This window comes from Hyla sarda, chromosome 5 (assembly GCF_029499605.1).
Source record: "Hyla sarda isolate aHylSar1 chromosome 5, aHylSar1.hap1, whole genome shotgun sequence".
NCBI classification, from domain to species: Eukaryota; Metazoa; Chordata; class Amphibia; order Anura; family Hylidae; genus Hyla; species Hyla sarda.
In genome coordinates, this window is record NC_079193.1 from 303246536 (window position 1) to 303264783 (window position 18248).

General features: G+C 38.4%; 1 protein-coding gene across 2 annotated transcripts in view; it reads right to left on the reverse strand.

Annotated features, from left to right (window-relative positions):
• The window catches only part of SULF1 (sulfatase 1), a 142230-nt gene that overhangs the window by 6736 nt on the left and 117246 nt on the right, over positions 1 to 18248 (reverse strand). Inside the window, exons 13-21 of one of the 2 annotated variants that reach the window (XM_056522118.1) lie at positions 15915 to 16131; positions 10701 to 10974; positions 9628 to 9724; positions 6850 to 6944; positions 6542 to 6607; positions 5747 to 5919; positions 5505 to 5647; positions 5000 to 5123; positions 4235 to 4268 (exon numbers count right to left, since the gene is read on the reverse strand). In XM_056522118.1, coding sequence (XP_056378093.1) covers positions 4235 to 4268; positions 5000 to 5123; positions 5505 to 5647; positions 5747 to 5919; positions 6542 to 6607; positions 6850 to 6944; positions 9628 to 9724; positions 10701 to 10974; positions 15915 to 16131 — 1223 coding nt within the window. The remainder of the gene's footprint in view (positions 1 to 4234; positions 4269 to 4999; positions 5124 to 5504; positions 5648 to 5746; positions 5920 to 6541; positions 6608 to 6849; positions 6945 to 9627; positions 9725 to 10700; positions 10975 to 15914; positions 16132 to 18248) is intronic. The other variant, XM_056522117.1, reaches the window with a different exon arrangement.

The following is an 18248-nucleotide window of genomic DNA, read 5'->3' on the forward strand; positions in this document are numbered from 1 at the left end:
CAGACCCCAGAATCAGTCCCCACCATAATACAGATCCCAGAATCCCCACCCACCATAATACAGACCCCAGAATCACCACCCACCATAATACAGACGTCAGAATCAGACTCCACCATAATACAGACCCCAAAATCAGTCCCCACCATAATACAGACCCCAGAATCAGTCCCCACCATAATACAGACCCCAGTCACCACCCACCATAATACAGACCCCAGAATCAAACCTCACCAAAATCGGTGAATCACACACTTATGGGGGATCTGTGAATCACACACTTATGGGGGAGGTGTGAATGAACAGTTATGGGGGAATCTGTAGATAACACAGTTATGGGGATCTATAGACTGACAGAGACCAGAGCCTGTCTCTGGGGCAGGAAAGCTGCTGTCAGAGCCAGGAGCTGAGCTAAGTGTATTCCACAGAAACATACAGACGACTTACTGGTCTGTAGTAGTGACCTCTGACCTCCTTCAGACAACTCGTGACAGGGGAGAAAAAGAGAGAAAGTTCTCAGCACAGCACCGCAATAACCGGGCAGGGAGAGGGATACATCTTCCATCCCTGGCTGGATCTTTTAGCAGCCGCTTAACGTGACAGTGTCCCGGGACTTCCTGCAGGTCGGCACTCGCTCGCGTGCCACTCAAATGCACCCTGCATGCCATGAGTGGCACACGTACCAGGGGTTGCCGACCCCTGGACTATATGGTCTCCTCATACTGATGCCACCTCCAGGCTCTGTCATTGTGCAGCTCTGCGGCAGTGATTCTAATAGCAATGCCTGTAATATGCATGTCATACTGAATAACAGTATTATTTCACTTCCCCAGCACACTCCATATGCGTGTTAAAACAAAGCAAAGTGTTCTACACCCCTATTGGGGCTCTCTGTAGGCCAGAAATAGACGATTTTAAAATAGATATGCCACGAATAAATTCAACCCAAAACTAATTTTTTCGGAAAATTCGGTGAATCGGCCAAATAAAATTTTTCAAAATTCAAAATTTCGCTCATCTCTCCTCACAACCCAACCTATTTACTAATGAATTCACACAAATTTCTGTTAATAGATGACAGGATATTCTTACCAAGAAAAAGCTGGTCAGAACTTTCCCGATATGTGAATCCCCAAAGTAAACATGCAAGTCTTAAACAGCATTCCACACCAATAAAAACCCAACACTTTTAGTAAATTAGGGCCAATGTGTCTTTAGAAAATTACCTATTGTTAATATTTTTATATTAAAAATATGATTAAGAATCTTTGTTTGTTTTTTCAAATTTTTCATTTTACTATGTATATTATAAAACAATCCTGAAGACCTGTAGTTTTTAGTTTAGCCACTAGGCCTAATAGAAGCTGAAACTGCCTGTAATATCACTTTCTAGCTGTGCCCCCTTATCATTACAGACAGGAGTGCAGTGAAAGGTGATACTAGTAGATAGACCAAGTATCTATCATAATAGCTAAATCTCTGCACAATGACACATGCACAGGTCACAGAGCATGTCTTGAAACCTCTTCCATACAAATGAATAGGGTCTCTTCAGACAATTGTACCTATGGCCATGGGACCTCCTGAAAGCTCGGGCAAGATGGCCAGCCACGTAATAGTTTACAAATAAAATAAAGTTTTTTAATCAGAAAATAGAAAACAATTATAAGAAAAGGGAAACTTTTTTAGTATCTTGCTGTAATCAGTATAAAAAATATAGGTGATTCACTATAAATAAAAGCTGGCTTGTGTGTAACTAAAATACATCACTGGGGCTTTGTGCATGACTCCTTATAACTTCTCCTAAAAATACTTTAATGCATTTAATTAAATACCATTAGACTCAATGAATAGTATTATTTCTAATCCTTGCTGAAAATTAAAAAAAAAGGTTATACAATTCTATTACATTCAATTATTAATTGAACAGGTTTTCAGCCAACATAAGAGATTTGATTAAATTCCTTCTTACAGCAATGCACAGATTACCGAGAACATTTCTGCTCATCTGCCAATTTAATCATAAAAATAATATCACAACAGTATGGGTAATGACCTCGTCTGACCCTAAATCTACCCTTTAGATTACCCATTAGCCAAAAGAGCATATAACATATAATTTTTTGCAGGGTTGTCTGACAACCTAATATTGTATGGGGCATTTGTTGGCAGTGTATGCAGTCAAGGAAAATAGGATTGAACATGGCTGTTGGGAACATCTTCTGTTCCCACAGGAGAGAAGCGGTGCCAGAGGTGTCTGGCAGTAGCTTATTCCTCCCTCTTCATTGAGCTAAATAAGCTTCGCTAATTCAAGTATGCATTTATTTGGGAGGCCACGTCATATCACTAGGATATACATCAGCTGATGGTCAGTGGGGATCAGATCATGATCATGAAAAAAAGGCGATCAGTAAATCGAATTGGCTCTAATACCCTGGACAGCTAGGTGGTCACATGCGCTACTAAGCAAGGAAATTACACAAGCACTTGACCCTTACATTTTTACGATCTATAGCACACCCAGGGCCGGTTTTTCCTGTAGGCTAAGTAGGAGGCCACCTATAGCGCACTCTATAGGCGCCCCCCCTCGCCCGCTCTCTTTGGTATGTGCCTGGAGCACCCCCATCCCCCCCCCTGTGCGCTCACTCACAGAGCAGTGTAGGGCAGTCAGTGACTGAAGTTGTTCACCTAAACAACTTCACAGTCACTGACTGGTAACCCTAAAATAACTGTCAGGAGCGCAGCACTGTCACATTACCCCAGCCCGCTTTCTAAATGCTGGTGGTATAGGACCTGTGATGATGTCGACATCATGTGACCTATCACATGTTAGGGGTGGAGCTGAGCAATGATGACTGAAGGACCTGTGTGATGCTGTGGAGGAGGCGGTGCTGAGCTGCGCTGGAGTGAAGGTCACATGTCATGCCAGTAGGAAGAAGATTACATGAGGAGGTTTGTTAGTGTGTCATCCCAGTAGTAACATGAGGAGGTTTGTTACAGTGTGTCTCCCCAGTAAAAAGGAGATTACATGAGGAGGAGGTTTGTTACAGTGTGTCTCCCCAGTAAAAAGGAGATTACATGAGGAGTTGGTTTGTTACAGTGTGTCACCCCAGTAGTAAGGTGATTACATGAGGAGGAGGTTTGTTACTGTGTGTCATCCCAGTAGTAACATGAGGAGGTTTGTTACAGCGTGTCACCCCAGTAAAAAGGAGATTACATGAGGCGGAGGTTTGTTACAGTGTGTTACCCCAGTAGTAAGGTGATTACATGAGGAGGAGGTTTGTTACAGTGTGTTACCCCAGTAGTAAGGTGATTACATGAGGAGGAGGTTTGTTACTATGTGCCACCCCAGTAGTAAGGTGATTACATGAGGAGGAGGTTTGTTACAGTGTGCCACCCCAGTAGTAAGGAGATTACATTAGGGGGAGGTTTGTTACAGTGTGTCACCCCGGTAGTAAGGTGATTACATTAGGGGGAGGTTTGTTACAGTGTGACACCCCAGTAGTAAGGTGATTACATTAGGGGGAGGTTTGTTACAGTGTGTCGCTCCAGTAGTAAGGTGTGGCAAAGGGCGGAGTCAAGGGGGCGGAAAATTAGCTTTTGCCTAGGGCGGCAAAAATCCTTGCACCGGCCCTGAGTGTACCTTGTGGTTAAAGATAGTACTGCACATGAAATGTATCAATTTTAGTTTCCCTGGAACAAATCTTTAATTTCTATTTATTATTTGGATGTCAATCCAAGCAGTCACTCTCCCTTCGTCACCTAATACAGTATTTCTACATGGATGCTCATTGCATGTATAAATATTTATATGTGTGGTCATTTTCATGCATTTTAGCAAGCACATATGTGTACAGTACATAAAGGAATGTGTCCATAACATGATAAAAAATGACAATGCAAAATGAAGTGCAAAACAAATGAACGTACAATGACAATTGGAAACTTTTGACCCCACCACTTAAAAGTCATAAAATAATTTTGTTTTCAATTACATGTTGAAAATCACAAGCATGAAATGGGATGCATGAGATCTCGCTGCGGAAATGAGATGAAGTGAATAATGGAAGGCCTCAAACCACTGACCATAAAGAGAAACCATGGTTAGAATTTGCATGCACCAAAAGCTATGCCATGTGCCACATGAGAAGATACAAACATTAGTCAGAATGGGCTGATCATGCAATTATTTGGGGAAAAGCTGCTGAGAAGGATAAATAAGAAAAAGGACATATACCTGTGTGGATCATAGGTTGCTCCATCTTTACTTCCTGATATAGGAAAATACAAGAGTAACGTTTGTTAACGTTTGGAAGAGAAATCAATCACAAAGTAGATTGCCACGTCTTCTAGAAAAGATGGATTAAGTTGTACCTGTTGCTTTTACACATTAAAGGCAGCCATGGTGTTGGCACGACCAATAGCTATGAGCATGCACCATCTTAACTATGTCAAACTGAATATTGACTATTCCCTGAAAATGGCACAATTCACCTTAGTATGGGTTCAGTTTGATCAGCAGTAGCTGGGTATGAGTAGTGTATCAAGTCTTTGCAAAAAAGTGCAAAAAAGTTTATGACTTTATTAATTAGAAAATCTATATTTGAAGGTCACTGATATTGGAGTGAAAATCATAATGTCAGTGTTGGAAAAGATACATTGCATATACAAGGTGTCAGTGGGTTAGTTGGCAGCCCCTAGCTAAGTTCAGCCTAGTAGCTGTTAGCTAAGAAGCCAATGCTTGCAATAAGCTTTGCTGTCTAGGTCAGCTAGACCTTTCTATTAGGAACCCTGTTGAGAAGATCTGAAGAGCTTAGCTTGTTATGATTAAGTAGTCCGCTGCACATAATACATGGAAAGTGCAGCTGTATCCTTCAGTGGCCTGTTTCCATAAAGCCCTGCAATAGACCAAGTATGGAATCCAGAAAACCCTAAAGGAGCCTCCAGGACAACCATATTCTCCATTAAAATTAAACTTTACTTCCTTGTAAAGTCAAGTTACCTGTTTCTAATCCTTTCGGCCTTAGGTTGCATTGTCGATGACCTTGGCAGCTTCTTAGCTCCATCAGCTGTATGTGAAGCTGATTCAATACCCCTCTCTCCACTGTATGTATAGAATTTGTTAACTGCAAAGAAAGCAGGGCAATCCTAGTAAACAAAAAATGTTCCAACAACAATAGAGCCTCATGTACATTGCTGCTTTGTACATCAACCGGAGATGTAATATGGCACTCTTCTGTGGAACCGCACTGTACCCAATTTCCTATGGAGGCATGCAGAGGTTTTCATACAGTATCAAATCTAAAGAAAAATGTGCTCTACTAGATGCCATACTAGAGACAATGCTGTTAGGCATTGAAAAGGAGAAAAATCTCATAATATGGCACTGTATGGAACACTATATAGACACTTGAGAAGTGCTTATGGCTCCATAGTCAGAGACTAGTAAAAGCATTGCAAACTGGACACATTTCACGCACCTACTTAATAAGCCTACATGTGCTTACCTGATATGGGTCGATGTTCATATCAAAATATTCCAAGAATCCAGTAGCAAATTCACAGAACAGAAAATTATGAGTCTCATTGATGGTTCTCAGACACCAATATGTGTTATTATTGGAGCTTGTACAGGCACAGAAAGACCCCACTGTGAACAGATCCAGATGGGAGATGATTTATATAGGGTAAGATTCTTTCTAAACTCAACAGTTTACAGGTATATAACACATCACCGTTGTCAACATACAATTCCAGAAAGGAGCCGTCTGCCAGTGGTTATTGTCGTGAGTGAAGCATGTAAGTCCCGGGAGGCTGCACTCTTCTCCCTTCTTCTGACGTTTCTTTTCCTTTCTTTCCTTTTTCCGTCTACGGTTTTCCTTAAAGATCTGTAACTTGTTGTCAACCTCCTGAATGCCTTCCCTGCAAGAGGAAGCAGCACTGATAAACATGTCTTTTATTGATTTCCGTAATCTTTATGTATGTTGGTATATCTATTCCTACAGCTTGCACCAGTGGTATATTGTAGCATGTACTGTGATTGTTGAAGTAATATTCACAGGGCTTAGATGACCAGCTCTTTAACTCCAGCCTGTAACTGGAAGAAGTGTAAGCACTGCAGGGATATTGCACATGTAGCACACTATTTACTGCACTTTTGGATCTGTTTAGTGGTCAGAATTGTGCCTGGCAGACCAAAGGCATCTCTATTATGCCCCCAAATTGTACTAAAAATATTGGAGGCTGTCTGGAGAAAAAAAAATACATGTTGTTATAAATTATACTATCCTTTTTTTATACGATGACAGGTGTGAGATTTCCTAATGGAACACAAATTCATAGTTTTTAACATGTAGCAGTGGAAATATACGGGCTATCACGTATCTCGGAAAATTTGCACCATTCCTTCCAATGCATAAAGATGATTCATTTTCACACCCAGGGGTGAAGATGACTGAATTTGGCATGTCCATTAAGGAGGAGGCTTCATATGTGATACATTTAACCAGAAAACATCTACACAATGAGGATTATTGATGCTCACTTGAATGGATGGAGATGGCTCTTTATCTTATCCTGAGTCCTAACACCTTTAACCTTCTTGTAAAACCTGCAAAACAAGCAAACACGATATCACATGAATAAAATGTACTCATACTCCATAGTAGGACAACTAATGTGGTTATGAATCTCCAGCACAAAGCAGCTGACTATCCTCTGCAAGCTGGATGGTAAATTGAACTACCAGACTCCAATATTATCAGTTCATTACATTTAGACTGTACATACTGTTCTCGTATAACAAAAAAACAACAGGATATATGTCCATAGACCAATTAAAGCAATGCTCACCCAGACTTGCTACAGTCACATTCATCTGGCTTACTTCTCTTCAAATGTCCTCTTACTTCTCTTAAATTTTTTATTTTGTCTTGTAAGGCTTCAATCTGAAAAATCCAAAAAAATAAGCTCATCCATATGTTAGTTTCTCTCAGGGGTGCTTATAATCTCGATACCATGTCTGTTGAGGTTGACTGGCCATATAAAGGCTCTTTGCATGTGGCCTAGGTGCTGGGTGTAGGTGTCTAATGTTAAAGGAGTATTCCAGGATTTTGTTTTATTTGACTATGCTACAGGGGCTGTAAAGTTAGTGTAGTTCATAATATAGTGTCTGTACCTGTGTTTCATGGTGGTCTCGCAATTCTTCTTTGATTTTTGCTCCAATATTTATTTTTAACAGCATACAAAATTTTTCCCAGGTTGCAATGCGGCCAAGACCTGACATCACTAGTCAGCTGATGACAGGGAGAGAGATCAATCTGCAACTAATGCAACAGCTGTAGGCAACCTGATTGAAAACCACAGGTCTTTTGAATGGATGCAGCTCATTTATGTTTCAATGGGTGTGGTGGCTGATGTGTGGGAGGGAGTAAAATGGAATTATGGGATTTGTAGGCACAGAAGAAAACTCAAACAGTAAATACCAGTTCACAAAAAGCTAGCCACAGTGTTATGGTAATCTCACAACATAGCCATTTAGCCCCAAGACAAGCGCAGATCCTTCCTAAGCATGTCCATTACTGTCTGCCAGGTACGTACTAAAATCACTTTATGGTGGATAACCCCGTTAAATCATCAGAGTAGGGTATCCTGATCACTAGGCCAATAAAGTGCAGAATCCAAATGCCAGAATAGAGTAGCTTCTATGTATTACTTGGGTGTACAAAAGTTATTCCAGTTGCTTGTTATTGTACACAGGAAGTATGTGGAGATCTATGAGGTCCTAATGATAGTGTCTAGGGCTACTGGTAAAGTTTTGCTAACATTTGGTTATCTTTGACTAAGAGTAGTAGATGTGTGTGTGTTTACTATACACAGATTAATTCCAGTCTAGGACAACATAGTAGCTTATAGGTTGGACTTGATGGACTTCTCTGGTTGTGTAGATCCAGAGAAAGGCAAAAAAAACATATAAGGCTTGACGAAAATTGCTCCATTACAGGGGGAACAATTTCTTCCCTTCTTCAAATTTGGCAAAATTTTAATAAATTCCTGAATCAATAACCTATGTAGTTTCCATAACTTAAACTTATTTAATAGATCAGTCGCTACAACATTATATGGCAGAGTTTCATAGTCTCACTGCCCGTAGAGTAAAGAATTTGCGTCTGTGATGACGGTGGAAAGATCACTAGAAAGATCTCCGTACTGTCTATATATATATATATATATATATATATATATATATATATATATGTATCTGGTTCATATATATATATATATATATATATATATATATATATATATATATATATAGAGGTTAAAGCGATAAGCAGCACATCCGAGAAGGTAAATATGGTGCAAGCAGTCTCTGAGACCCTGGTCTTGGGTCCAATTCATGCAGCAGAAGAAAGGATGACCGCAGCACTAGGTAGTAGTGAAAAATCAAAAAAGTGGATTTATTCCAAAAGCAAACAGAAGCGACGTTTCGGTGTTCTCACAACACCATTCTCAAGGCTTGAAAATGGTGTTGTGAGAACACCGAAACGTCGCTTCTGTTTGCTTTTGGAATAAAGCCACTTTTTTGATTTTTCACTACTACCGAGTGCTGCGGTCATCCTTTCTTCTGCTATATATATATATACACACACACACACACACACACACACACACACACACATATTGTGATCAGATCACCCTTAAAGAGGTACTCCACTGGAAAAAAAAAAAATCTTAAATCAACTGGTGCCAGAAAGTTAAACAGATTTGTAAATCAATTCTATTAAAAAATCTTAATCCTTCCAATACTTATCAGCTGCTGTTATGATCCACAGGACGTTCTTTTCTTTTTGAATTTCCTTTCTGCCTGACCACAGTGCTCCCACAGTGCTGACACCTCTGTCCAGTTTAGGAACTGTCCAGAGCAGGAGAGGTTTTCTATGGAAATTTGCACCTACTCTGGACAGTTATTAAAATGGACAGAGGTTTCAGCAGAGAGCACTGTGGTCAGACAGAAAAGAAATTCAAAAAGAAAAGAACTCCCTGTGGATCATACAACAGCTGATAAGTACTGGAAAGATTAAGATTTTTTTTATAGAAGTAATTTACAAATCTACCAAATCTACTAGTTTAGGAGAACAGAGAGACGAGGGAGAGCAACTTCCGTATACTAGTGGTACCAAAATTGGGGTAGTTTCACGCGCTACTGCACGCTTCGTCCGGCCTCTTGATGGAAGAGGCCGGATGAAGCGCGCAGTAGCACGTGAAATTACCGGTTGTAGCCTCTGAGCGCTCCTGAAGTCCTGAAGATGCTGACCCGTGACCCCCTCCAGCTGGGAACATAGTAGCCGTTTATGCGGTCAGTGAATGCTACATTCTCTTGTTATGTTCTATTGATACTTTATCTGGTCGCATGCACCCCGCAGGTACTACGAAGTGACTGGACCCTGACAACTACTGTTTAATTTTCTGGCACCAGTTGATTTAAAAAAAAAAAAAAAAAAATGGTTTCCAGTGGGAGTACTTCTTATAGAATTTGTTTTTTACAGCAAAAAAAAAAAAAATAATCAACCGGACTAGTGGAATTTTGAGAGGGGTACTCAATAATATAGTCTTCAGTAATCACTTTACCTCCTTGTCAATGTAAGCTTTGTGGTCCTTCCAGGCTCTGCTTGAATGGTACAGTTCCCTCTCACAGTGTACTGTGTCATTGGCAAGGATGTAACATCTATGTGAGACAAACAAGAAACATACTATGAATGCCAAGTACCACAATAACGTATGAATAATATCCACCAGAAAGCTGTAGGCTAGACAGATTGCTATGGCATTAAAATACAGAAGTATAATATATACTGATCAAAACCTTAAAGTGTACCTGTCATTTCTAAAAATATTTGACATGTCATGGACATGGTTCCATTGAATGGTAAAGAGGTCATCTGTTCTTCCAATAGACATAATGCTGAGATACTAAGTAGAGGTAGCACATGCAGGGACATTGCTTTACTCTCTTTGGAATATGTTGGCGCTATATAAATAAAGATTATTATTGCTATTATTACTTTCGGCACCAGGACAAGTGTTAGCTGGTGCACTTTGTCTGTCATAGCTGTTTCCTATTCCCCGAAAAAAAGTTCTGGCTCAGGGATCTTTCAAACATCTGTGAATGATTAAACCTTAGCTCTGTAGAACATTGCCTTGAAATTCACAAGACTAACTTCGGCTAGTGACCAAAACTCCAGGGCTCTTTCGTCAAAGTGAATCATGAATCAAATGTTAACAGCATGGATTAATTCCTGACACATCAATGACTAAGAATAAAACCCTCATTCCCAGTTTTAAGCCATATCCTGAGCCAAGGTGAAAAAACATAGCGTTTGCCTAAAAACTGTGTGAAAATTTTCACTTTTATTCTTAACCCCTTATTCCATAACCATTGACATAATTAGGTAAAATTGCACCGTAAACACTGTATAAAAAGGATAAACATAATTAAAGTGACAGTATTATGTCTTCTTTACTATCCCATATGATGCTACCACATACTGTAAGATAGAAGAATTGAGCAAGCCACTTTAACTCCAGATTTTATTTTCTAATATAAAATTGGCTCACGGTCCGGTACAAATCATTGTAATAAAAGCAAAATAAATAAATTAAAACTAAACAAATCATAAACATAAAGTAAAAAGAAAAATTACTTGTGTGTGACCAGAACAGATGCGGAATGACTGGTTTCCATAACCCCATCAGCCACCATAACGTCATCCTCACTTGGGGTCGTGAATGTATCTTCATCGTACTCTTCTTCATCATCGTCATTTTCCTCTGCATCCTCTTCAGAGGTGTAATGCCTTTTGGCCCGTGAAGCCTGCACGTTGTCCTCATCGTCCAAGCTTATATCATAGATTTCGCCTTCAAATTCAACAGCCAAAGAACGTGCTTGACGTGTGTGAACGAAACGCGGGTTGAATCCTGCGGGGTGCAACAACATTTTAAAAAGAAAAGTTAAATTTTTTAGAGACTATCAAGTATTTGGTTTGTGTGCGTGTAATAGGAGAACCTATTAACTTGGTATAATGTAAGTGTTTTTACAGGCATTTGATCAAAATATATATGTTACCAATATTTTTACAGCTCTTTTCGCCCAGGCTGCACCCACCATTGAGATGAATGTAAACACGTCGAAGAATAAATTGGCCTTCTTAGCACAGTATAAGATTGCAAACACAGATGTACATGGGTGTGACTATTAGAGTTTCAAGTGAGAAAGAAGTGACCAGAAGGCTGGGCTGACTAACTTCAAAGTTGGCAGATACAGCTACAATATTCTCTCCTTTTTGTGGTATGAAGATAGCTTTGGGGGAAAAGAAATGCTGTTCTTAACAGGGAAATACTATGCAGACTAATAGAGGAGGAACATACAGAAGTATAGGTACACATTTAAACAAAAGGACTTTTCAGACAATGGTACATTTCTAGGAAATACATTGAACAACAGAGGTGGTAAAGTATTGGCTGCTGGATATGGGTATGCAGGTACATTATCATAACAGCCAAGTAAAGAAAGCACAGCACACTAGTGCTGGAAGCAGGGATTGAACTGGTAATTTATTTTATTGTGTTATTTTTTAGTAAAATTCCTAGCAGTTGGCAAATTTTCAAATAACCCAGGAAGCTACTCTAATTTGCAGAATATAAAATTGTTTAGCGTTTGTAAAAATCGGATCCCCAGGGGAAGATCAAGGGAGCTATGACTAGAATAGGCACCATCATTTCAATAGACATTACATAATCACTGACAAACTGCTCAAATCAGCTCACTGAGAGATCAAGTTACCTGCTGCCCATAGAGGTCTAGTGAGACAGAATGGGATAAAGGGAGGAAAAGGAATGTCTAAAGACTGCCAGAAGCAGAGAAGAACTAAAAGTAAGTATTAGCTCTCAACCTAGTGTTTGATTAACTGCTTAAAATACTGCTTTATAATGTCATCTGTGCTACTGCTGCTTTTGATGTTGTCCTATAGAAATATAGGGGAGCAGTGAATGGGAGACAATTTAGAGCTAGAGTAGTCCCACGTGGGTCAAGGAAAACTGAAAATTGAAGATAGCAAAGCAGTGATCTGGTGAAAAATGCCATATACAAGTTATATAATGGCCAATGCTACTGCTCATGTACACACAGTATCTTATCCTGAAAGATTTCTGTTAATGAAAGATACCCTTAATTAAATAATAAACTCTTTTTCCATGTCTCATAATAATAATGAAGCATGCATTTAATATGAAACAAAAAAAAAAGCAGACTAAGGGTACCTTCATGCTGAACTAATCCACTGCGGGTTTCCTGCAGCTTTAATTCCAATTATCAGACATGTCCACCTATAATCAACTCTGATCTTTCTGTATACAATATAGATATTATAAAAAAAAATAAAAAAATATATATATATATATATATATATATATATATAAATATATACACATTACAGTCATGTAATTTTCAAGAAAATGAAGTATTTCTCACAGAAAACGATTGCAGTAACACATGTTTTGCTATACACATGTTTATTCCTTTGTGTGTATTGGAACTAAACCAAAAAAGGTAGGGGAAAAAAAGAAAATTGGACATAATGTCACACCCAACTCCAAAAATAGGCTGAACAAAAATTATTGGCACCCTTAACTTAATATTTGGTTGCACACCCTTTGGAAAAAATTACTGAAATCACTCGCTTCCTATAACCATCAATAAGCTTCTTACACCTCTCAGCCGGAATATTGGACCACTCTTCCTTTGCAAACTGCCTTTTCCCAACAGCAATTTTAAGATCTCTCCACAGGTGTTCAGTGGGATTTAGATCTGAACTCATTGCTGCCACTTCAGAACTCTCCAGCGCTTTGTTGCCCTCCATTTCTGGGTGCTTTTTGACATATTTTTCAGGTCATTGTCCTGCTGGAAGACCCAAAATCTCGGACGCAAACCCAGCTTTCTGAGAGTAAGCTGTACAGTGCGACTCAAAATCCATTGGTAGTCCTCAGATTTCATGATGCTTTGCACACATTCAAGGCACCCAGTGCCAGAGGCAGCAAAAAACATAATTGAACCGCCACCATATTTCACTGTAGTTTCTTTGTAGGCCTCATTCCATTTTCAGTAAACAGTAGAATGATGTGCTTTACCAAAAAGCTCTATCTTGGTCTCATCTGTCCACAAGACATTTTCTCAGAAGGATTTTGGCAAAATGTATTCTTGCTTTTTTTATGTCTCTGTGTCAGCAGTTTGGTCCTCCTGGGGCTCCTGCCATAGCGTTTCATTTTATGTTGACGGATAGTTTGTGCCAACACTGATGCTCCTTGAGCCTGCAGGACAGCTTGAATATCTTTGGAACTTGTTTGGGGCTGCTTATCCACCATCCGGACTATCCTGCGTTGACACCTTTCATCAATTTTTCTCTTCCGTCCACGCCCAGGGAGATTAGCTACAGTGCCATGGGTTGCAAACTTCTTGATAATGTTACGCACTGTGGACAAAGGCAAATTTAGATCTCTGGAGATGGACTTGTAACCTTGAGATTGTTGATATTTTTCCACAATTTTGGTTCTTAAGTCCTCAGACAGTTCTCTTCTCCTCTTTCTGTTGTCCATGCTTAGTGTGGCACACACACAGATACACAATGCAAAGACTAAGTGAACTTCTCTCCTTTTTATCTGCTTTCAGGTGTGATTTTTATATTGTCCATACCTGTTACTTGCCCTAGGTGAGTTTAAAGGAGCATCACATGCTTGAAACAATCTTATTTATGCACAATTTTGAAAGGGTGCCAATAACTTTGTCCAGCCCATTTTTGGAGTTTGGTGTGACATTATGTCCAATTTGTTTTTTTCCTCCTTTTTTGGTTTAGTTCCAATACACAGGTGTATAGCAAAACATGTGTTCCTGCAATCCTTTTTTGTGAGAAATACTCAATTTTCATGAAAAATTTCAGGGACGCCAACATTTATGGCCATGACTGTATATAAAGTATACATGGCTTGCTCCTTTACTGAAGCACATTGGTTTGCTTTAGGGCATTACTGATTTATGTACAATCCTGCTGTATACCTACAAATTGTAACTTACAACATATGTTGCTCTTTCATTAAGCAGGTCAACCTTTGTCCCCATCCGTGCCCTAAACATCACATGGGGCAATAATACTAATTGAAAAATAGCCTCTATAAAACACTGGCGATTTATGGTATCCAATGTTAAAGAAAGACAAACATCAGAAACAGAGCAGTGAAAGACAAATTTTAGTGTAAATCATAAGCAAAATGTTTATGATAAAGGTTTTTTTTCTATTGCTTATAACTTCTAGTATATACACATTATAGTGCTCAACTGTTCTTTCCTATTTCCCCAAACTCCACTAGGGGCCACTCCAGCTTAGTTATTGCTGAATCACATTCGGTAGTCTGACTTATCCCTTCATTGATTCCAGATTTAATGAATTTAAGTCAGAGATTCTCGCCGAGAGGCGATTATGGATTTTAAGAGAATTTAAGATGAATTAGGGCATTATGCAACAAAACTCTACAACTAAGTTTTTTACAGGATTAAAATAAAAAAATAACTGAGATTTGGTAATAAAATCAGACTAAAAGGAAATAATGTTTCTTTTAACATCAACATTTACAAAAAGTGATTTGAAAAACTTTAGTAAAAAAAAAAACAGTTCATATAACAAGTACAATAACACTGATTAAAACATGATGATATTTATCAATACATATGGTGCATGCGGTGTCTTTATATTGTACTTGAATTATTACAGTCACTGTACATGGCTGTGAACTAAGAATAAGAATAGGAGAGTAATGTTTCAGACTCTGTGCACACTTGTTTTATGGCTTGTGATTTTATAAGACCCATGATGAATTCTTTATGATCTGTCATAATTTGCTATAATCCATTTTATAGATCCATTGTGTTCTGACACGTTAAACCTAAAATAATATGCTTTTTAACATTATGATGCTTTTAGGTACAAAATCCTATACTGATTCATGTGCTAATATATCTTTATTGAGGTTGAGCTGAGTTTTTCTGATACAAGCAAAGTTCCAGCTCTCTTACATAAACATAAATTAAAAATATAATATTCTGAAAGCTTTTAACCACCACTATAGGGAGGTTACTGTGTTCTGGTTTATTATAGAGTTCAATGTATAAATAATGAAGGGGTGTTCCAATAAAAAAAAAAAAAAAAAAAAAAAAACTATATATGGTGCTGGGGGTATAAGTTAAAATAGAAAAAAACTATACTTACTTAGCACTGGTCCCCGGATCTTCTGTCTTCTTTGAAATGAGTGCTTGGTGCAGGACCTGCCACCTCAGCCAATCACTGGTGCCCCATCTCTGCCAGTTATTGTCTCAAACAGGAAAACAAGATAGAACAGGGAAATGGACAGAGCTGAATGCGAGCTGTGGGGGGCCAGGTTAGGTAGGTATAGTCTTTTATCTATACTCCATGATGGACTTGCCAGCTTAGCCAGTCACTGGTTGAGGTGGGACACCACTGTGTCTACTAGTTGGCTGAGGTAGCAATAAATCATTAGGCTGGCTCACAAGTATGCTGTGGTATACATCAGCATTCCTTTTGGGCAATATCTTGATATATATGAATGGACACATCTGCACATTTAGGGACAGTAAATTACCACAGTCCAGTTTCTTCACAAGGGTTAAACAATGAACCATACCAGAATCCATCTGCTTGGCATTAGGCTGTTTTATCAGATACAAGACTCTTTGTGCCATGAGGCATCAATAAAATACATTTCCAAATGGACTAGAATATAACAGAGCTTTGGATGTGATTATCTCTTAAGAACTCCAGCTCGCCTACTTGAGAAATCATCTGGTTACTTACTCTTAGAATTGGAAGCTCTCAAGAAAATCCTCTGTTTTTTCCTTTGGTTTTTACTTGTCCTATAATCGGTATCTGGGCAGATACAGTCTTTGTGTTTGCTTCCATAGCCCCTTGAGTTTATGCTTCGTGTTCTTTTCCTTAGTGATAAAACATCTGCAGATCCTTTACACTTGTGAATCCGTAGTTTTCCAGATATATCCTCTATGCATTGCCACTTCTGAGAAGAAATCACAAACGTAGGAAACAGTGTTAGTGGATATTGTCAATAGAAAGTTTTACCACCCCACCCTGATAGTACCATGATCAGAAGTACAGAGTGGAAACAGTGAATATTGGCCATCCATTCAAGGTCCCCTAAAAACCTGCCGGTATTCTGAAAACTGACTATCCCAAAAGAATTGAAGAACCTTAATCCGTATGTAAAAATGCAATGAAAGATTTATAGGTTGTAATGGAAACCTATTTTTCTACTCTTCTGAAATAAGCAAGAGAGTCTTCTGGTTTTCGAAAAGAGTAATAAGATCAACGTAACGCAAGACTTAGATTTAACATTCATGTTCTATTTATAGATAGATTGAATTTAGGAAGTTACTATTACTATTAAAGTTAGTTAAAAGGCTAGACCTATTCAGATGTCCTTCATTTCCATTTTTCTAAATTGTGCGAATGTATCAAATGACATATTAAGTAATTCAACACACTATATTAATTACCCCAAGGATCAAGACAATATTACCCTTAATGGCCAAGGCCCATTTTTCAAATCTGACCATTCTGACTCTATCTGGTAATAACTTTGTGAAAAGTCTAGTAAAGCCATTTATAAATAACATCATATATACATATACATATTTCATACATATGCACCCAACATAAGCTATAAGTGAAAACGAATGTCAACACTGGCATGATATGGTTGTATGGTGTGTAGTCCAGTTCAGACCTTCTTCACTACTACTTTCCTAAATAGACACTGGGATGTGAGAATGGGAATCTCAGTTTACTACACACTAGACCAGATGAAGTGTCTCTTCAGCCTTGGTATTGTGTTACCACCTTCAGATCAACTGTCGGGCAGCCATGATATATTTATGAACACGGTTTGGGACAGGAGTAGTCAACTCAACAGCTGATACATTTACTTAATGGACACATTAACATGCTTGGCATTCTGTCTGCTGCGAATCACTTACTAATGGCATTTTTTTATTCTCCATTTTGCAAGAGACCGGGGGCAGCTGAAGAAAAAGAAAACACACACTTTCTGGAAGGCGGCAATTAAATCTATGCGGTTCTTAAAAATGTACCATGTCAAGTAAATAGATGTCTAAGGCGGTGAAAATGACTCAGCGTGGGATCTTCATGCCTCATCTGTACATGCACCTTAGAAAAGTGGGTTAACTGGTAGTAAACAGGAAGTGGTCCATCTTATCTAAACTTAGCCCATGGGAATGACGCATGTTGAGTTTGTATATAACAGTTTGTTAAGAAAAAGTTAAATATTCACAATGTAAGTAAGACTTTTGCCAGTGGTTGAGTAATTAATATTCCTACCCTTTTATTAAGATCCGGTAATACCTGAGAACAAACTGTCAATAGAACAGCTGTCAGGACAATATGTGACAATTTAATTTTATGTTACTTAGCAAAATAAAGGATATCATACTGGTGCCTACAATACTGTTACCTAATTTTGTCCTTGTCACATCCATCATGGTTCAAACAATTACTCAACAGGACAGCAAACTTAATAAATTATTGGAATTCATTGTTCTTTTCAGTATAGCCAAGAAGTGTGTAACCGAAAAAGACTTTCCTCAAGGGCTCAAAATAGAACAATATAATATAGATGGGGTAGGGGGTTTATTATTCACTAAAAGAGCAACTAAAACAACAACCTACAGGTGTGGAAGACCACACAACAAAATGGTGAATATACCCCAGTTGGAAGTAACTTATGACAAGTATGATCATGTATAAAAATGATTTTATTGAAATATATAGTTTAAAAAATACATATATGTATATCTGAAATCACAGAATCAATTCATAAAGGGTAGTATAAAAATAAAGAATATATATATATATATATATATATATATATATATATATATATATAAAAGAATAAAATATAGGGTGGATACTGGGGTGAGAAAGCCTGTATGCCAATAGAATAGGTGAAGAGATAAAAAAGGTTTCTTGGGAAGTCACGGTGCTAATAGTGAGCTGCAATTAATGGTTACAAATAAATAAATTGATGATTATAAATAAATTAATATCTACAGGGGTTGCATGCACAAGGTAAGGGGAAAAAAAAGGGGGGGGGAGAGGAAA